Source organism: Carassius auratus, chromosome 8, assembly GCF_003368295.1.
Source record: "Carassius auratus strain Wakin chromosome 8, ASM336829v1, whole genome shotgun sequence".
NCBI lineage: Eukaryota > Metazoa > Chordata > Actinopteri > Cypriniformes > Cyprinidae > Carassius > Carassius auratus.
This window is the reverse complement of record NC_039250.1, coordinates 8,091,400-8,113,644: the sequence shown is the minus strand read 5'-3', so window position 1 is coordinate 8,113,644 and position 22,245 is coordinate 8,091,400. Positions and strand designations below refer to the sequence as shown.

The following is a 22,245-nucleotide window of genomic DNA, read 5'->3' as shown; positions in this document are numbered from 1 at the left end:
GCGGCTGTAGACGGTAATGTTTTCTCTTGGTTTTTGGTTCTAAATAAATGCGACTTATAGTCCAGTGCGACTTATATATGTTTTTTTCCTCGTCATGTATTTTTGGACTGATGCGACTTATAGTCAGGTGCGACTTATAGTCCGAATACGGTAGTAATATGCGATGCTAAGAAATTCATTTGGACAACTTTAAAAGTGATTTTATCAATATTTTGATTGTTTTGTACCCTCAGATTCCAGATTTCAAATAATCGTATCTCGTCCAAATATTGTCCGATCCTAACAAATCATACATCAATGGAAAGCTTATTTATTCAGCTCACTTGTGTAAAAAACTTACCCTTATGATTGGTTTTATGGTCCAAGGTCACGTTTGCCTGTAGATTTCATCTACAATACATGTCAGGGCACAAAAAAGACAAAAATTCTTCTCTTATAAACTTTGACTAAAATCAAGAATATTTTGTTCAGATTTGTTATGTTATGGAAACATTTGCAAATTAATGCATATTTAATTAGATAATACCTCATGCATATTTAAACACATCATCTTGCAATTCCTAATGTAATTAAACAACTGAAGAATATATTTTTTTTCTTTTCTCTTCTGCCTTATTCATTTGGGGGGTCTTGCCTCCAAAGGCATTTTGTAACATGGCACATCTTAAAACACAGAGATCATGGTGCATGAGCAAGACAGAGTTGGTTAAAATGAAATGGACTAAATCATGAAATATGTAAATATAATAATATTGTATAATAACATAATAAATAACAAAAAGTGCATAATTTGTCTATGATATCCAATTCTTTTTCTAAATGTTAGATGTTGGTGTGAGGTCACCACAGTTTTAAAATGGCTTGTGGTCCAAAAAAACCAGTGCTGTAACCCTAAGTATGAGCAATAGTGTAATAACCAAGCATGCTGTAATTGTTTTTAAGTATGCACTTCTCAGGTCAAGGTTTAATAGGCATACATACACCCACCCACGCTTCCAAACAGCCATTTACAGCCAGCAAACATGCATGCTGGGAGATATTGTCTTTACTTTTGGATGTAGATTTTCCCTGTGCAGGGAAGAGGCCAGTATATCACAAAAGCCACAGGACAAAGGCCACACACACACACACACACACACACATGCTCACAGAGGGAAGGGGGCAGGGCCAGCTCACACTGTTCAGCCTGCTTCCGTTGCACACAGCAGCAGTCCAGCCAACACAATGAGAAAGAGAGAGAGAGAGAGAGAGAGAGAGAGAGAACAGAGTCTGTGGCCCACTTTAAATATGAGTGGGGGGTTTACAGCAGCTCCTCTGTGAGAGTGTGACAGTTAAAACAAGGAGGCCGGAGTGAGACGAGAGAGGAGAGAGAGGCGGGGCCGTGCGGCTGAGTGTGTGTGTGTGTGAGAGCCGCTGCGAGCGGGGCTGCGTGAGTCCGCTGTTCCCAGTGGCTCTGAGCCGCAGCAGAGGTAGCAAAATGGAGCTGTGAGCAGCCTTCCTCATCCTCGTCTTCATCACCAGGGGACCGGGATCCTGACAGCATGCCTGGTGAGTATTTGGTCCCAGAATCCCTGTGGTTATGACAGGCGTGCTGTAGATCCAGATCTTAACGGATGGAGTGCATTACAGTGGCGCTGCATTGTGCTTGAATGGCATCTCATTACAGAGCTACCATGCTGAAAGAATGAAAGCGGGCGAGAGAGAGATGAGGGACGAGTCACAGCGCTCTCCCAGCCTTTGTGGGCATTATCAGGGCATTAATCGATGGTAAACAGAGCGCTGCTGCGGTCAGCAGGGATTGTAGCCGGGAATTGAGGTGTTCAGTCTCTATGAACGGATCAGGGCTTTTAACTCCGCGCAGCTTCCCCATTCTGTCCTTTGTGTGGGAGCAGATGTACAAAAACGCACGCTGGGTGAGGAATACACACCGTGTCAGGTGGAGGCTAGAGGTCTTCATGACTGCTTTTGGTAACATTGTTTCATTTAATGGCACTGTCAGTTTGTGAATTGATATTATGATATCCATTATTCCACCCTGTTACTGGGATGTGCTGTCTGACATCCCAATGTTCTCTATGTGGAATGGGCGGATCTCATAATCCATGTTTGAAGAGATGCTAGGAGAATATGAAGATTTTTTCCATTTATTATTCATTCTTAAAAATAAAGATTTTCACAGTTTTGGTTTTCCGAAGAACCTTTTAGTGAACAATTCCTAAATTACTTCTTTTTTTTTTCTTAGTGTGAGGATCATTTTAAAATCTAAAGATCCTTTTTCAACTCTTAAGAACCTTCTGGGGAATCTAATGGTTCTATGGATGTTAAAGGTTCTTTATGGAACCATAGATGCCATTAAAGAACCTTTGTTTTTGATAGTGTTGTACAGGTTGTGTATTTGATTTAGTGCATTTGTAGGTGTGTAATTACAAGAGAGTGTTATTTAGCAGAGCTTGAGAAGCTCCATGGTGAAGACTGAGATTATGTTATGAATATGTGGAGTATTTATTATAAATTCTGAGTACTTTGGGTTATGTTATTGCCGTGATTAAATGTATATTGGCAAACAAAATGAATTAATTCACATCATAATGTGTTCTTGTTCATCATAATGTTGCTGGACATATAACATATAAATGGTAATCGTATGAGACATGTAGAGTATTTAATAAATAGTTAATTTAATTGGTTGATACTCATTTAGTAAATAAACAAAAGAAAATCTTGCACACTACGAATACTTGCAGACGTATAAAAATAAATAAATAAAAAAGTATTGGTAGTGTGCTTGATTTTCATTAGTTTTATGGTTTTTGACCTTTTTGGTCTCTTTTTCTTCTACATACAATATGATTAAGTGTTAATGGACACTCATTTAAAATAAAAATACATCAGTTAAAATGACCAATTTTACATTTTCGTGTACAGTATCCTGTTCAAAATTGAAGATAATAATAAAATTGAACAACAATATTTTTTAAAGTCACATTTTTTTTTATTATAACCATATTGTTTGCTTAAAAAAACAGACAGGTGCAGTGTGAATGTGCTATGTTGAGGACAAAATGATTTTTTTTTTTTTTTTTAGGTATCTGTTAATTACTCGATTAGGAGCAAGGTTTGGCATATGTATGAGTGTTTTCATCTGACTCATTCCGTCCAACCAATCTAAGCCATTATCAGTAGTTGTGTGAAGGATTTTTAAGGGTCCTCAGAATTCATGATGATTTCAAAAACCTTGTCACGGAGCAGTTTAAGACTCGCCAAGGTTAGCACAGAAATATCGTTCCATTTTAACTGCCTCTCTCTACACAACCATTTTACAGCTTCCGTAATTCCTGGCAGTTCAAAAGCCTTGCTGATTGTGGGCTGGTAAAACTGGGTAGAAGTTGACATGTCAAACATTGGCAGATGCATTTAATGGGCTTTTACAGCTCTTTATGTTGACCTAAAAAAAGTATGTGTAATTTGACTGTCAGTTCTTTGAAATGGTCTGTTTTTAACCATATTATGTCATTTTATAAACTTTTTAGTCAATGCACGGTAAAAATGTACAGTTTATTGTCATATTTAATGTCACCTGTACTTATTTAAGAATTAGCATTTAAAACGTGAGTTTCAAGAAAGGAAAATGTTAATTCTCATAAAATATATATCCATAACTTTTGTTTTTCTCCTGCTCTCTCAAAAAAAAAAAAAATATTTTCCATGCCCCAAGAATCACCCAAATAAGCTTCTTTGAAAAGATTCTTGTGGGTTTAAGAGTGACCCTATCGATAGTGCTGAGATTATGTAACTGTTCATTTGTGTACTCATTCACAGCTGTTAAAATGCATTAATAAGCTGTGTACCAGGGTATTATGGGATGCTGAATAATTACATTGTTCACTGAGCTCCCGATGATTTTCTGATTATAAAATGAGAGGTTTAGTGGGATGTGTTAGATGAGCTGAATGATCTAGTTCTCATGTATCTAGTGTATTCATATTGCCCTTAAGGGATAATAGATAGTTTTGACATTTTTGTCATGTTTTTTCTTTTGTTTTTTTACTACAAGTATGTAGCCAAAAACATATTTGAGTGCAAGTAAAAATGGCTTAAAACAAACAAATTATATAATTTTTTTGCTTGGCTTTTCAAATTCTCTTAAATGTAGCTTGCTCATAATCTAAGCCTACAGTATATATGCGGTCTACAGCATGAGTATAGCACACACACACACATACTACTGTTTAAAAGTTCAGGGTTGGTAAGGCTTTTTAATGTTTTTAAGAAGTACTCAGCACGGCTGCATGTATTTGATCAAAATACAATAAAAACAGTTATATTGCAAAATATAATTACAGTAAAAAAAAATTCTGATATGACATATTTTAAAATAAAATGTATTCCTATGAACAAGCCAAATTTTTTGTAGCAATTCATCAGCATATTAGAATGATTTCTGAAGGATCCTTCAGAAATCATTCTAATATGCCGATTTGCCGTGTTTTGTCTACGAATAGATGATTTTAAGTGCTTACTTTTCCAGAAAGAATATTTGAATAATATTTCTGCCTTTTTGTTCAGAGATGTGGCTTGGCGGTTAACTCAAGTACATGCATTGTATAGGGGTGTCCGATATCATGATTTTTGATTGTGGAAGATTAAAATGTCTCCACAATCTGCTTTTGAACAAATATCACAAGAACAACATGCCATACATTCACTTGAAATGTTAACTCAGCGGTAGAGTTACACTCACGGCACACTGCACTTAGCAATCACAAAAGTTCATTATTTGCATGTGCTTTAAAGCTTTGCCGGTGAAATATATAATTTGTGTGCTGTTCTGACATGCATGCACACTAGGGGTGTCCACGACTACGGATTTAAATAGTCGAATCAGAATTTTCGTATCTTGCTGATATTCGACTGATGGTCGAATCATATGTTTGGGGGCGGGGCAAAATACATTGAGTCAAGTCAGACATTCGACAGTCATAAAGATGAAGATGAGCATTAGAGTGACGCATTTGATAGCAATAATTGGGGTTAAACTCATAATTTCATGTAGAATACGCTTCGTTATTTACAGTATACAACATAATGTTAATATTAGGATTTATATGGTATCTGCAAAAGAGCCCTTAATGCAAATGAAGGCGTCTGCGTGGCTCTGAATGAACTCCTTTTGTGGACATGTTCTTCACAAAACAATGTTCAGAAACACGGCAGCTAAACTCTAAACATTCACAGTGTTTTATTATAATGGTGGTCTCATTATAATGGTATGGGTGTGACAGTCCACTCATAGTTATTGATATTCTGCTTTGTAGTTTGATCTGCTAGCGCTGTGCGCTGAAGAGATATCACCGTAGAACTACAATGAAGCGCTTGACTCAAAACCAATTGCATCTTATATGAGGTAAATAATATATTCACGATATATATATACACCGGCTGAAATGTTTTGAAATCCCTTGTACCCTACCTGTTAGAAAAAAATCCATTGTCTGCCTGTATCAGTTTGAGTCTTGGTAAAGTTTGAAATTCCTGCCGCCAAGATGCTCCTCTGTCGGTCACGGATTATGGAAATTGAAACATAATTCTATAGGGGTGGTTAGATTTATTCACGCACTTTAAAATATTAATTTGAAGCTTCTTTCTTTTCAGAGTCTTATTCACGGCTTTATCATAATAGGCTGCATATTAACTTATTGGGAGAAAACGTAAGTTCTATGTGAAATCTGACATTTGAGCGCTCACATATAGTCAGAACGGCATAATCTTAACAGCCCGCGAATATTCAACTGTGACATTGGTAGTCGAATCAGGCTCCTCGAATCGAAGCATCAAATCGTCAAATATTTGGGGTCACCCCTAGTGCACACACTAAAAAAAGCCTGTCAAACAGCGCCCGATTACTGGAATAGGCTACCTTTTGTGTTGGATTGTGCCAATTCTGTCAAAAACACACAAGGTGTGCAATTTTTTCCTTCAGAATTCCATATTAATTCTAATATGCCGATTTGCTTCTCAAGATATGTCTTATAATCATTAATCGTCAATTTTAATAAATCATTAAGTTAAATTAGGGTTGCACGATTAATTGCATGCGATTGTCATGCGTGTCTCGTTAGTAAAGCCCGTTCTGTGATTAGCGGTAAATGTCCATCACTTGCTTTCAAATGGAGCGGCACTTAATAGACAGAGCTGTAGTTCGCTGACAAGCTACGCAATATCGTGTTCATAATCGTATGCGATTCATCTGCAATTATGAACACGATATTGCGTAGCTTGTCGACTAACAAGAGACGCATGACAATCGCATGCAATTAATCATGCAGCCCTAAGTTCAATTGAACAGCATGTTTTATAATACAACTTTTTATATAGCAATATATGTCACTTTACTGTCTTTGCTAGAGGATGCATCTATAAAAGGAATAATTTCTTACAAAAATGCAGAAGAGTTACTCAAGTACTCTACACTCTTGTAAAACATTGCTGTAGTTGTTCTGTATGTATTTCCCAGTTGCACTACAGGCCGAGTTTGAATTTCCATTAAACAGCACCGTATGCCAGGTTCACTGAGCCATTGTCATTCACTTTAAAAACCTTGCTTGTATTGCTGGTTTCCTTGGCAGTCATTTCCTTTTTGGAGCAGAGATCTCGAGGGAGGACTGCTTCCTGTCGAGGAGTGTGGGAACCATTGGAGGCGGAGTACACCGTACACAGTCAACCACAGATATAGGACACAAACTTAGACCAGACGGCAAGCTGCACTCCACAACATGAATTTAATTACAGCATGCGAGGTCTGCGGAGTCCACAATCTGCTGCTGTCTATTCTTCCTCGCTTATTATTAGCTCATGAAGACTTACTTAAAGAGAAACCGTTTTGCTTGCCGTAATGTAGAAGTGCTTTTTTAATAATTGGCTATTTAGTGTTACCATAATTTTTTAATGCTTTGTAGGGCAATGATACACAGACTTTTAACTGCTGATTTCTTACAGTTATATAACCTTAAACCTTAAAAAATATTCTGTTTTTAGTTTAATCATCTTTTTAAAGCGTACCATTCCATGTAAACCCAACAAGAACTGCAGCAATGATCTGTAAAGCCCTGCTCTGACAGCAAGAGCAGCATTTTTTTAAATAGAAATCCTTGAAAATGGATTTGGGTGTGTTCAAGATGCAACAGATTTTTCCCTAGGGTGCTTGGAGAGTAAGGCACTCCCTCGCTCTAAATGTTTTAGGCAGAGCGCTGTGCAGTGAACACGGTTTCCAAGCTGATATCTTGCAGGAAAATCAAGGATAATTGCTACACTGGCTCACTTCTCTTGTAGACTCAGGACTTGTTTTGTTTTGCACTGGGACCATGCTGAATCAGAATAGTAAAAAGTAAGTTTGGGAAATGTTGCTTCTTCCTGTTTTTCTCATCTTGATGGCTGTGGTTCTAGTGAAAACGTCTTGTTATTGACACTGGGTTTGATGGGATTAACAGATTAGCTGGATGTTTGACTGTTTTTATGTAACCTGTAATGGAGTTTGTTGTTTCAGTTCATGCCGTGAGGAAATGTTTTCTTTTTTTTTTCATAACAGAGCTTTGATGTCTTAATACCTAAGCGGTTATTGTAGTTTTTGAACGTGATGTGAATAAAAAGATTAATAAAGCATTTTCATTTAAAAATTTACTACGTGCAGCATTACTAAAAACAGTTACACTTTCTACAGGATCCAAAAGTGAGGTTCTGTTTAGCATTATATATTTATGTATAAATCATGTTTCTTTGTTTTATTATTATGATTTTTTTTTTTTTTTTTTTTTTGAATTTCTGTTTACATTTTATATGTACTGTATGCAAAGTCATTATTTTCTTAAAATAAGTACAAAAAACCCAAGATTCAAAAGATATGTTTTTTAATACACGGTAGAAGTTTCTATTTCCAAATACGATCGGTGTAAATCTCAGCTCCATGGGCTCACATTTCCCATGAGTCATCAACAGCCTTCTCTGATCAGAGGAGCCCATGCATGCACAAATAGAGCAAGTTTGTACCCATGCATATGTCTACTTGACATTTGCAATATTTAATGCTACGAATGCCGTGTTTTGTCTATTAATAGATGATTTGAAGTGCTTACTTTTCCAGAAAGAATATTTGGATAATATTTCTCCCTTTTTGTTCAGAGATGTGGCTTGGCGGTTAACACAAGTGCATGTGCATTGATGTAGGGGTGTGCGATATCATGATTTTTGATTGTGGAAGATTAAAATGTGTCCACAATCTGCTTTTGAACAAATATCACAAGAACAATGTGCCATACATTCACTTGAAATGGTAACTCAGTGGTAGAGTTAAACTCATGGGACACTGCACTTCACAATCACAAAAGTTCATTATTTGCATGTGCTTTAAAGCTTTGCCGGTGAAATATGTTATTAATGTGCTGTTCTGACATGCGTGCACACACTAAAAATGGCCTGTCAAACAGTTCCTGATTACTGGAATACTATCTTTTGTGTTGGATTGTGCTAATACTGTCAAAAACACACAAGGTTTGCACATATATCACAGTTGGTTATGTCTAAAGTGAAAGTAAACAGTTGAGAGAAAAACAGATAAGTATCTGTTTATATTAGATGCGTGTAAGTCTTAAAGGGACAGTAGAGTAATTTCTTGAGCTGAACACAAAAGAAGATATTTTGAAGAATGTGGGTAACCAAAGAGTTGCTGGTCCTCATTGACTTTTATAGTAGGAAACACACAAAAAAAAAAATGGCCCTAGCAACTGTACGGTTACCAAAATTCTTCATTCTTCATTCATTCATTTTGTTTTAAAATAGAGAAAGTATTTTGTACTTCTGTACTGCTCAGATAACTTAAAAAATAGTAAAACCAACAAAGACTAATGATAAAATCGGGATTTTCCTGGGGGGTGGGGGTTGGTGTGATTTGATATTTTTGCCATATCTCCCACCCCTACATTGAAGTGTGCTGCTCATGTAGATAATGAAAGTTTGAGGTTGCAGCATTTAGCAATCCGTTTCTTCATTATATCCTCTGCTGTAGTCATGATACTGTAAATATTATATACTGTACTGTAAAATATTTTTAGACATATTTATTTATTAATACTTGTATATATAATTATAGAAATATTGATATGTCTAACTAACTTTAGTTATGTAATTCATAGAATTTAGTATTAAAATATTATAAACCATCTTTAACATTTTCTGTTATGTAGCACGTATTTTTCCATTCCTGTTGCCCTTATCGGTAACTCTCTAAATGCATAAAGCACGTTTTTTGGTCGATGTTTGGAGCAAAAATATGTTGGCCTCAGGTCATGTGTGGATTCCCTGACACCACTGGCAGAGTCACTAGAGGGACGTTACATGAGTTTTATTATCAGCCTGCAGTCTGCAGTGTGTCATTCGTCAATCGTTTAAACACACTCAGGACCTGAGAAGCACTGATTTGATCTATTACATGTCAGGAAAAATGAACAGATGAACTGTGGTATGCAGGACCCCAGGAGAGTAATATGGTGATTGTCCAGTGGGATTTGACTGAGAATAGTCTTTAGAGCCTTTGACTTATGCCCTGTGCATTCTTATGAAACTAATGGAATTTTAGAAAAATATCTGTATTTCTTGTCCTCTTTTAAATCCTACTCCGACTGTCATGGACCAGGATAGCGAAACATGCCTGTAACTTTCTTGACTTGCCAAGGGAGTTTTTGTGTTACACAATTTCATAACTCATAATTTGATCTGCCAGCTTTAATTTCTGTTAGCAGCAGCGTGCCTGTGTAATTCCGTCCTCTGTTACCTCAACTCAGTATCTAAGGGCTCATATGAAAATCAATTTGGTTGCACATTTTTTTTCTCCTTTCTAGGTTGCACTGTATAGTAATTTGCAGGACTGGCAGGATGAGATTTGTGGATGCTATAACTTCAGTGACGTACAGCATGAGGGTGTCATAATAATAGATCTAAAGCCCTGTACTTCTCAAAAGTGCAGGAAAGAGCAATCCTGATCCTAAATTAGTAAATACAAAATATATTAATACTATATCAGTTATCAGTCTGTATTATTAATTTATTTGGCATAATATCAATAAATATTCATATGTAATTTAAAACATTTCCTGCTCGTTATCCTTATTTTTATATTTAGATTACTTTGGCCATCATTTATCGCTCATTTGAATAATTTAAGAACATTAAGTGCAGTCGTAAATCTCAGAATGAATATCCATTTTCTTCAAAAGTTTCTTTGCGGCATTCAAAATCATTTTAGTTTTTAGTATTTTTTTCTTTATTTTTTCTATTTTGTATTTTGTTATATACCAAGAATATATATATATTTATTCATACCTCAGTTATGTTTCATAGCTTTGTCTCAGATGTGTCCTAATATTTATTAGGAGAAATAAATGTGGACAAAAATGAGATATTGTAAGCTACAAAATTACCGTTAAAAGGAGCGCTCAGATGAGTAAATTTTTTTAAGATTTTAAAGTGGTATATTGAAGTTCATGTCGAAATGAACATTTGATGGCACATTTTTACATCTGAGCAATTTAGAGCACAGTTTAAGACATTGTTGAGATATCTAAAACTTCAGAGAATTTTTTTTTTTTCTCAGGAAATTCTAACAGCACACTTCATTTGCTCCATTTGCTTTTTCCTACTCACATCATTGTCTAGGAGGAGCAATTAAGAAATGAGCAGCATTTTCTTTCCTAAAGGAACATGGAGAAGACAAATCACACTTCCTGCAAATACTTCCTTCTCACCTTTTTCTTTGTGTGTGTGTGTGTGTGTGTGTGTGTGTATGAGTGTTACTTCCTTTTCATTTTTGTGACAGTACTAGTCATCTCAACATGCCCTCGCCGGCCTCATTCAAACAGTCCCATCCGAGTGAAGGTCAACCACCTGGAGGGCAAACTTTATTTACCACTTTCTATGTAAGACACACCTCACTTCCATTCAGGCAAAGCTGCTTTTTGATGCCTCATTGCAACTTTGTGGAAATGCCTCACGGTCTCATAGTTTTCCCAGACCGCCGCCCCTCTGATCTTCGTCAGATATGTCATGACGGTGCCTGGAAGCTTCGGCTTTTGTATGCATTGCAGCAGAACTGCTGACTAGTCAGGCGGTGAGAAATCAGCAGCTCGTGCTGTGCTCACAGCAGCACGCCGGCGTATTCTGATAGCGCCGGTTCGCATCGCATCTCACTTCTAATCAACTACAAATGCCTGTTTGACTCTGATGCATGTGCTCCTCTCTTCCTGTTTCGCTCCAGTAGATCCCATCTGATGCCGAGGCTGAAGGAATCGCGGTCTCACGAGTCGTTGCTCAGCCCCAGCAGTGCAGCAGAAGCTCTAGATCTCAGTATGGAGGAGGAAGTGCTCATCAAACCTGTGCACAGCAGCATCCTGGGACAGGATTTTTGCTTTGAGGTGAGTCGGCTGACCTCAGTGCCCTGTTGAAGTCACAGCTCTGAATTAATTGCCAAAAGGACTTTTAATGTCCGACAATTCTCAAAATAGCATGCAGCAAAGGCCTATTAAAACTTCATCAAGGCCATTAGCCAAGATCAAATAGTTAGCAGAAAATAGCAGCGTTATCTAGCCGTTCTGCAGTTAAGTCATTGAGGGGCCACGGGTCATGTTACTGGATGATTTTCACGTGTGCTGCAGAGAAGGTTCACTTAAAACAGATGCTTATATAATTACAAGGTCAGAGGGTGCAGACAAAGTAAACTGTGATCAGGCATCGGCATGAAGGTTTCCTTAAAGAAAATGTTATTCATCTAAAAAATTATATATATAATAACTATTCGTTTAAAGAAACTGCATTTCAATATACATATATACATACACACACACACACAAACACACATACATATATATATATATATATATATATATGTAAGGGATTTTAAATAAGGGATTTTAAAGCACTGTCAAACTCCAAAAAGCACAAAAAACCCATTAAAAGCAGTGCTGGAATGCTACTTTGAAACTTTAGCTTGCCAAGCAGCAAGCTAAGCATAATTTGAAGTTGTTAAACTACAGTCATGCTGCTGTTTTAGATTTCATTTATTTAACTACTCTACATAAAAATTGCTTACATACAGAGGAATGTTTTTGTATTTAAAAATATAATAACATAAATTATTTAGAGCTATATCTTTGTTCGCACTAAAACATTGAGTTTAGCAAAGGGTTTTTGAATTAATCTCAGTTAAATAGTATGATACTTAAATCAGGCATCTGCATGCAGATCTTAAAGGGATACTCTGTATATGTCTATATCTATATTTCAAATGATATTTAAATGTTAAAGTTTTACAATTATTTATTTTTTGTTTAATATTTGTTAAGTTACTTATTTTAAATATTTATTTCAGTTTAAATATAATCCAAAACATAATTAGCATATTTCACAATTAATTATTTAAAATATAGTTTAAATTCTAATTTAATTGCAATTATTATTATTTATTTAATATTTACTTCTTAATTTTTCGAATTACTTAATTTAATTACTTAATATTTATTTCAAGTATAATTTAAATACAAAGAAGAAGCAGCGCTACATCAGTGTAGATAATGCCTGCTTAAACTGGACCGGTTTTCAAATTAAAGCTGTTTTATCTCTGTAACACAGCAACTGTTTAGTGAATTCACCCTTCTGTATTAAAACGTGGCCCAGTACTTTTGTTGTCACCTGGATTGTGTTGCTGTGAGCAGATGGTCTTTTCAGGATAATTTTTGGATATGAAAAGAACATTTGTAAAAGGCCTATGTATGTATCTCAACTCTCTGATATCACATGCAATCCTGGAAATACATTAGATCTAAGTCTGCTCTGTCTGATAGGGCTATTTGAGAGTTTTATTCTTCCTCCAAATGTAATTGCTCTCCACTCCTGGGAAACGCTTCATTGATAGAGTACAGTAGCGTTCAGTGGATCTCCTGATCTGCATTGCAGTCCTTTCAAGCTCCGTTAATGCACTTATCCGCAAATTTGATAATTGTAATCTGTAATTGCAGGTAACTACTTCAACAGGAAGCAAATGCTTCTCATGTCGGTCGGCAGCCGAGAGAGACAAATGGATGGAGAATTTGAGACGTGCTGTGCATCCCAACAAGGTAAACTGGATGAATCATCTGAATCCTGGGTAATTCTAGACGAGATGAGGTTTAAGCCAGTCAGCATGTTACTTTTTCATATATCCTGTCTCAGATATTGATTGAGTGTCTCTGATCGACTTCTCTGGATTTACTCGGCTTAACTTGTTAAAGTACACAGGAGGTTATGTAATTCCTTTCTTCAGTTTACAGAGGTCACTGTAAAACGCAGTGTTTTTGTTTTTAATATTCCGCAGGACAACACCCGTCGGGTGGAAAACATGCTGAAATGTTGGATTATCGAAGCCAAGGACTTGCCGGCAAAGAAAAAATACTTCTGTGAACTTTGTCTGGATGACACGTTATACGCACGGACTACCTGCAAACTCAAAACGGACAATGTTTTCTGGGGCGAACACTTTGAGTTCAACAACCTGCCTTCAGTTAAGAGCATCACCGTGCATCTTTACAAAGAAACTGACAAAAAGAAGAAGAAGGACAAAAATAACTACGTGGGCCTGGTCAGTATCCCTATAGCGGCAGTCACCGGGCGGCAGTTTGTGGAAAAATGGTATTCCGTGAGCACGCCGAATCCCAATAAAGGAAAGACTCCAGGACCCATGGTCCGAATGAAATCCCGATATCAGAGCATGAGCATCCTCCCCATGGAGCTGTACAAGGAGTTTGCAGAGTATATTACTAACAATTACATGCTGATGTGCTCGTTGCTGGAGCCATCACTAAGTGTGAAGAACAAGGAGGAGATGGCTTGTGCACTTGTCCATATCTTACAAAGCACAGGCAAGGCCAAGGTAAGATGATTGCATTGTATGCTTTTATATCACTATAAAGTCAACATGAATATATATATGATGTTTTGAGATTAAAATAGTAGCATTGTGAGATTAAACTCCTAGTATTTTGAGAATTAAGTATAAAATTAGCAGAACAAGTCATATCAAAAGAAGAATAAATACATAGCAATGTGAGATTAAAGTGGACAACTGGTAGAATCTATATTATTTATTGCTAAATCCTATCCTAAAGTAGATTTAACTAAATCATCTACATCCATTTCTCACATAAAAGCTAAAGGAACAACTAAGCCCCTTTCACACTGCACGTCAGACCCGGCATATTGCCGGAACATTGCCGGGTCGCCTTCTGTGTGAAAGCAAACACGTCCCGGGATTGATTCCGGCATTGAACCTGGGTCGGGGACCTAGTAACATTGCCGGGTTCGACCGCTGTGTGAACAAAAGCCAGATCTAATGCCGTGTCGAAGTGATAACGCTGTTTTGAAGAAAGATCAACGTTCGCGACAAAAAAATATGTGCAAACTGTAATGAAGCAGAGATCTGTTAGTTCCTCACTTTCCGCGCTGACGCAGAGATCGTTTGCTTGCTTCAATGAAAGTATAACGTGCCTAGCGTTTTCGACTCGTACATTACACGTCACGCCCTGATGTCACGTGTCATTACGGGATCTTTACGGGTTGTGTGTGAAAGCACAAGCATATCCCGGGTCATCACTGGCAGTGTGAAAGTGCAAAATCTAGCCACCCGGGAACAATTGCCGCAACACTTTACCCGTGTATTTGCCAGAATGGCAGTGTGAAAGGGGACCTATTAATCCAAATACTAACTTTATTCTCAAAATATTAAAACCGTTCTATTATATTATTCCTCTGCTGACTATGTTGTAATTCAGACTTAATTAATATATATTTCTTTTCATTTAGTATTTTTTAAAAGTAGCAGTAAAACACCATTATCACTCAGAAATGCATCAAATTCCGTGATTAAAATGTGGTGCAAAGGCCTTTTCATGTTGACTATAAAAGTGCATTTGTTTCCTGACTGCATTTGTTATTTCTAGGAAGATTGTTTAATTATAGACTCTCACAGATGCAGTTTGGTGACAACCGAACGAGAGAGTGACTTGACGATTTGTACACTGTCAAGATAAAACACTCAACAATCATTGTGCTACTTTGAGTTCCCATGCTACATTCTGAGTTCTTGCCGATTTTGAGGTCTTCGTTTAAAAAAAGCTGACTGACAGTGACAGTTATTTTGTTATTTAGTTTTTTTTCTGAACCGAAGCATTTTTCTAGTCGTGAGTGTTGCTAAAAGAAACAGAACAGGATGTTCTAGGCCTTACTCTAAACCCATCAAATGTCCAACTGCGAAAAACATCAGTGATGAAGAAGAACAATAGAGACGCGGCCTGCTTCCCCTCATTTAATCACGGGAGTGCTGAGCGTTATGATTGCCCTCATTAACTTGAGCACGAATGGCTCTAAAACTCACCATAAATCAGCCTTAGAATCAGATGACCTCACAAACAAAACCAGAGTCTGACGCTTTGTCACTCAGCTCTCATTATTGATCAAATGCTGCTAGAGAGAGATGTTTTGCGATTGTTTTTTTTTTTCTTTCTTTTTTTTTTTCAGCAACACTCCTGACACCAATCTAAGCCATTGTTGCATCATAACAGACCTTCACAACAATTTGCCATCCATAGAATATGCGATTGCATCATTGTTAAGTTCCACTCTGAGCTTATTTGGGATTTGAGTCTGTGCAATGCAGCAATACAAGCCCAAAGCACAATGTGTCTTGTGTTTAGATGTGCTTGAATAAGATTTTGGTACAGTATTTTGTTTGCCTTTTGGCAGTTATTTTTCAACATTTTTCTATCACAGCGCACAATTCAAGTATTATGTAATTTTTCAGACAATCACAAAGTGGCTGGTCTGTCATTAAAGCAGAACTGTAAGTCAATAAGGCCACAGTCTTTCATTACAGTGGCATTACTTGGCCAAGGACTGCATTGTCTCTCATTATACGAGGCCAGAGCTGGTCAGCCAGTGTATTGTCTTTCATTAGCCGAAGCCTGGCTACTGTAAATAAAGTGCATTGACTTAGTTTCAGCATTCCACAGCTTCCTGTCTTTGTCTGCAGGCCTGCATGATTTCAATGAGGACTGATTAGCCTGATTATGTACTGATAGCGCATAATTGAAATAATATCTGTCTGTATGGGGTATCTTGTTTTAAAATTGTCTTCAAATTGAATTGCTGCATGCCAGAATTGTCGAAAGATAAGCTCTCCATAATTTGTAGTCACATAGTATGACATTCACCTTAACTGATCTAATAAGCAGACATCAAATTTGTAAAATAGTCTTGAGATGCTGTGCATTTGAGCTTTGTTAATGTATCAAACATCTTTGACACACATAATTGTAAATGGAAAAGATACAGTATGATTTCACGGTATGTATACAGTATAGAATGTATACAGTATTATATACTGTATATATTAATATGTAAATTACATATGTATTTACATAATACCTATTCAGGAGCTTTATCAACAATAAATACAAGAGGATTAAATATATATGAAATATCTATTGTTATTTTTTATATTTATTACCCCTTGTTGATTTTAGATAAATCTCCTATTAGTTACATTTTTAAATGTACCATTTATACAGTAGGTATACACACACACACACACACACACACACACATATATATAATATGTGTATATATATAATGCCTATTCAGCAACTTTATCAAAAATTTAAATAGGTTCATTAAATAAATACAAAATCAAAAGTTTTTATTTTTTATATTTCTATAATTATGTTTTCATATTTTTAGTTTTTAATTATTTTTTTTATTTTTCCATGTCAGTTTTCAATAAAGCTCCTAAATAAGTATTATTAAAATTGTAAAATATACAGTAGTTAAGGTTTGTTTTCAGCATATGAATAAAGATAGTGTGTATAGATTATATACTGAATTTATACTGTAGATCAACGTTTAAATTATTAGCAATATTAATTTCATGTCTTTACATGATACCTTTTCATTAAGATTATACTGATAGCTTTATCCAAAGTTAAAAAGGGCCGATAAATAAATCTAAAATATCCAATGTTTTTATATCTTATTGATATAAAATTGATTTTATATCAATTGACATAATTGATATAAAATAATTGATTTTATGTTTTCATATTTATGTATTGCTCCTGGTCAATTTTATATAAATATTATATAATGTACCATTAATAATTATATTTAAAAAAAAATTATATATGTATCTTTCATTTAGTTTATATTTATATTATTATAATTTTAAAAAATATATTTTATTAATTATATTTTAGATAATTTCCTGTTGATCTAAATAAGATTTTTTAATTATTATTATTATTATCCACAGCAATTTAAATCCAAGCTTTGTAATACACGGATACATGTTTGTGCAGGAACTATTGATTGTGCTGTGTGAGGGTGTGAGCAGGTGGGGGAGATTCACGATTCTAACCTCACATAAAGAGCCAAAGTGTCCACTCAGTGTTTGTCCCGAGGGAAATTCCAAGTGTCAGGCCTCATGCTGATCAGCTTTTATTAATTCAGCCATTGGTTTGAGGGCCAAACAGATTCATGTGATCACGCACAGTGAAGAATTAAGCTGTAATGTGCTAGTCCGAAAGATTATTTATCAGCATGGCTGTGCACTAGGGAGGCAGGGCCTGTGGGACAGGGGTCATTAGTGGATCGCCCAGAGGATGAACAGACCCTTGTGGGCACGCGTTGCCATTTTAACAAGCCACTGCTTACTTATTCATGCCTGCCTCAAACCGTTGTAAGCATGAAGCTTAAACAGAACGTTAACAACCCTTCCACAGGCTATTGAACAACAGGAAAATTGGGAAACATGGATAAGTATCATAATCACTGAATGGCCATTGAAAGCAATTTGAAATCACAGTATTTCAAGATACCAAAAGACTTAAGTTTTATTGGTTTGGTTTAATTAAATAGGCTAAATATATACATACTACAAAACCAGAATAGGTTGTGTCAAGTTATACAGTATATATGTTGAATTTAAACTGATCAAAAGTGACAGTAAAGACATTTTTAATGTTAAAAAAGATTTCCATTTCAAATAAATGCTGTTCTTTTGAACCTTCTATTCATCAAATAATTCTGGGAAAAATATGCAGTTGTGTATTTTTGTGAAAATATGCAGTAAAACTGTTTTAGTCATTTATAATTAGAAGAAATGTTTCTTGAGCTCCAAATCAGCAGATTAGAACGATTTCTGAAGGATTATGTAATGGATCCTCAAAATTCAGTTTTGCATCAAATTAATAATTTTGTTTTTCATTTTATTATTTTAAATTGTAATAATATTTCACAATATTACTGTTCTTAATGTAGCTCTGATCAAATAAGTGTAGCCTTGCGGAGCATCAGAAACTTGTTTTAAAAAAAAAAAACAGCAAACTTTTCAGCAGTAGTGTATACTGTACCTTGTATGAGAATTGTATAAACAGAAAAAAGCATGGCCTACTATACTGTATTTTTACAGAAACATTCAGTATGCACATAGAAAATCACACTATGCACAGTATCCTGCAATGACGTGCGCTTGACTTGCAGCGTGATGGATGAACTGGAAGTTATATCAACCACAATTTTTTAACATCTCCCTCTCGACTGCCATAGATATTTTTTAACAAAACTGAGCTACAAATACCCATATTTCTGACACGTTAACTGGGCACCAGTCATGCAATCTAATAAAGTCATGTGACAACAATATTTCACACTACCTTAAAGCAATTACAGCTGCATACTGTTTCACATTTATTATTTGCGTAAAATATAGACAGTATATTCTGCCTAGCATGCAGTAAATGCTTCACTAGTACTACATTTTCCATAAAACCCTCATAGTTTTTCTTTTGCAGATGTGTGCTGATTGTGGTGCTAGGCCACAGACAGGCATGATGGGATGTGACAGGCATGCCGGAGAAAATGTGCTGTGCTCGGTGGCGTCTGATTAGCGGCGAGACTACGGTTAAGTCTCATCAGGGAATGGGCGATGAGTGCTGCTCACTGTGTAAAGCTCTCGTGTCCTAATTGAATACAGAGCACTGTGACTCCTGCCAAAGACACAGAGCTTTATGAAAAACTGGGTCTCATTTGATCCTCTCAGTGTCATAACCACAATGCACCTCGGCCTGCCTGAGAAGGGAAGTGCTCCGATATGCCCTTATCACCTGATCCCACCGGTGATGGCTGAGAGAGCTTTGTGCAGCACAGAAAATCCTGTCTTGTTCTTGTCTTATATAAGTGTAATGTATCGGCAACTGTTTAGATTGTTGCAGACACCTGCTTAGGAGACTGAATCCTCAGAAGGGTGCTTATAGAGACGTTCAATCATGACTCAGGCACTATTTCTCAAAACACAGTCAAACATCTGCTGTAGATCATTGATCCAATGCCAGGGCATCAGCAGAAAGCACGGCCAGCTGTAGAAACACACACGCCCATGTCCTTTACAGAGAATCTGCTGACAGCAGTAGCACAGCACCACCCACATTGATCCCTCATCTCTCTCGCATTACATAGCTTATGACCAGATTGTGTTTCTGATGCTGGTGGGATCATATGTTCTGCAGGTGTATGCATCCTAAACCAGCATGGAGTAGCATTGGAACTTATACTGGTCTCTTAATCCATGCTAAACACATGATGTTTATACATGTCAGAAGCAATTGGATGTTTCTTTAAATAATACAATTTGAACTCATTTCAAGTATCTGACAGCATCCATTCGATTTTGTATTATCATATTTAATAAACATTCTTTTGTGACTAAAGGCCCATTCACACCAAGGACGATAACTATAAAGATAACGATAAAGATATAGTTCTAAAAATCGTTCTCAATTATAATGATAAAAAATAAAAAGAGAAACTATATCTTTGGAATCACTTTCTAAAAGATTTTATTCCAGCTGATGAATGATAAAAATGACAGCTAATCAGAATCTATCCTGCTGTAATGAGCTTGAGAATTTTTAAGCGGCAGATGAGCGTGCGCTTAGAATAAACAAACAATATTATTCGTTGGTTGTGGATGCTAGTAATGTTATCTTTATTGTTATCCTTCTTGGTGTGAACGGGGCTTTATATAGTTTATACTGACAGAACTTAATTTCCCACAAAGCCATTACCTTTTGAATTTCTTAGAATTGCAATTAAGTAAATTACACTTCCTGTCATTACATTCCAGACTGTTTTTTTCTCTCTCTCTGTGCAAAAGAAAAAGTGCATAGATGCTGTCATTATTCACTTAAGATCTTCCCATCAGCCATAACTCTGTAATCTTTTAACTTGATCTTGATCATCTAAAATGTTCAACTAGTAATAATTAAAATGATCTTTTAAATTGATCTTTTATCTTGCCTTTTCTACATTTTGGAGCTCTGTATGTAAATTATACTTTGAATGTAAATGAAGCCTATAGACTATCAAAGACCTCTCACAGGGGTCACATAAGAACAAATCATTAGCATGTTTACTCGTGGGCTTGTGAGGTCTCAGCTGAAACCGATTACAGATGCAGTGAAGGTGGAGCCGAGACATGAGATATGCATCATAAGAGAGGAAAAACAGGAAGTGAGGCAAAGAGTATTACAACGAGACCTCGCTGAACTATACAATGTCCATTATCCCACAATCAATACACTATCACTGTGTATGAGTCATCTCCCCTGCTGGATATCCATGACCGTTTCAATCTGGAACACGTCCTGGCTGGAGGAGCTGCTGTGTGTCTCCTGGACTCCGAATAAAAACCCCTGCATCCGGCCTTTCAGATGCATTTGCTGTTTTCCAGGTCATCCAGTCAGACACACATTTCTGGAGGGTTCAGAATCAAATGTGGGACTTCAAAAACAGAGTGATCAAAGATGGGCAGAGGGGGAAAGAAAGGAGGAAACAGACCAGAAGCTGCACAGTAGACACAAAAACAGCCTTTTCCTTTGAGTTTTATTGTGTGTTCTAAAGCCTGCACGATTTGTGTGCCATTTTCTATGCAAAAACAACAATAAATGTAGTTGAAATATCTGATAAGGCATGAAAACTTTTTCAAAACATTGATGTGTCTGTGTAAGCATCCCAATCAGTCAAATACAGAAACATCTGCTTGACCGACGAGTTTGGGATAAACTTTATTATCTATATTAAATGAGAATCAAGGGAAAGCATTTATAATTTAAACTAAGGTTTCAAGCATTTCTCTAGAAATTCAGCTCATCAATAAAGACTTTTTAACGTTTTGTCTCCCTCAGGACTTTCTGACAGATCTGATGATGTCTGAGGTGGATCGGTGCGGAGACAATGAGCATCTCATATTCCGGGAGAACACACTTGCTACTAAAGCTATAGAGAAGTACCTGAAACTAGTGGGACAGAAGTACCTTCAGGATGCTTTAGGTAAAGAAAACATGCTGACTTTGTGTATACGTCTCTGTGAAAATTGTCATTGAAATCAAAGCAGTGCAATTCTTTCTTTACAATTTCTGCAGACCGTCAAATATGGGTGTGAGAATATATAATTAATAATTTACTGCTTTTTTTGTGTGTAGTCTGTGTTTTTGAAGTTCTGTTCAATTATTTAAGATATCAAGTCAAGTATGGGAGCAAAATTGTGTGAGGAGGGAAAGCTTTAGGCTTGGTTTCCCTCAAAAGAGCTGGTTTGATGCTGGGAAAATACTTTCAAAAGTTTAGTCTGTGAGATGCATTGTACATATAACATAGTTTCAGTTGCATTTTTGTGCCTTAAGAAATTAAAATACATTACATACAAAATAAATACATTTTTGCAACAGTAATATTAATTCCTAATATCAATAATTCCTTTGTTAAATTTGTGCACCTGTAACATATAAGCAGCACTGCAGTTCTGCAGCAGGATGCACGCTGTCTGTGCTAAATGAGGTTTCTGCATTGTTTCCTTTCTTCGTCCCAGGTGAGTTCATCAAAGCCCTGTATGAGTCAGACGAGAACTGCGAGGTGGATCCGTCTAAGTGTTCCTCCAGTGACCTGCATGAGCACCAGAGCAACCTCAAGATGTGCTGCGAGCTGGCTTTCTGCAAGATCATCAATTCTTACTGGTAATGCCATCAAATTCACTGCTCATATCAGTGTATGCACACAGCTCATCTCAACTGCCTGGCCTAGACAGATTTATGGGAATTTTCTCTTTATTGGAAACATCCCTAGTGA

At 36.4% G+C, this 22,245-nt stretch overlaps 1 protein-coding gene across 8 annotated transcripts in view; it reads left to right on the top strand.

Annotated features, from left to right (window-relative positions):
• dab2ipa (DAB2 interacting protein a) overlaps window positions 1-22,245 on the top strand; it is an 89,005-nt gene that overhangs the window by 53,135 nt on the left and 13,625 nt on the right. For 3 of the 8 annotated variants that reach the window (XM_026269487.1, XM_026269489.1, XM_026269488.1), the window contains 5 exons: window positions 11,303-11,459; window positions 13,059-13,157; window positions 13,394-13,948; window positions 21,309-21,453; window positions 21,989-22,133. In XM_026269487.1, coding sequence (XP_026125272.1) covers window positions 11,303-11,459; window positions 13,059-13,157; window positions 13,394-13,948; window positions 21,309-21,453; window positions 21,989-22,133 — 1,101 coding nt within the window. Of the gene's footprint in view, window positions 1-1,121; window positions 1,549-6,742; window positions 7,385-11,302; window positions 11,460-13,058; window positions 13,158-13,393; window positions 13,949-21,308; window positions 21,454-21,988; window positions 22,134-22,245 lie in introns of those variants that run through there. The other 5 variants (XM_026269493.1, XM_026269494.1, XM_026269492.1 and 2 more) reach the window with 5 other exon arrangements.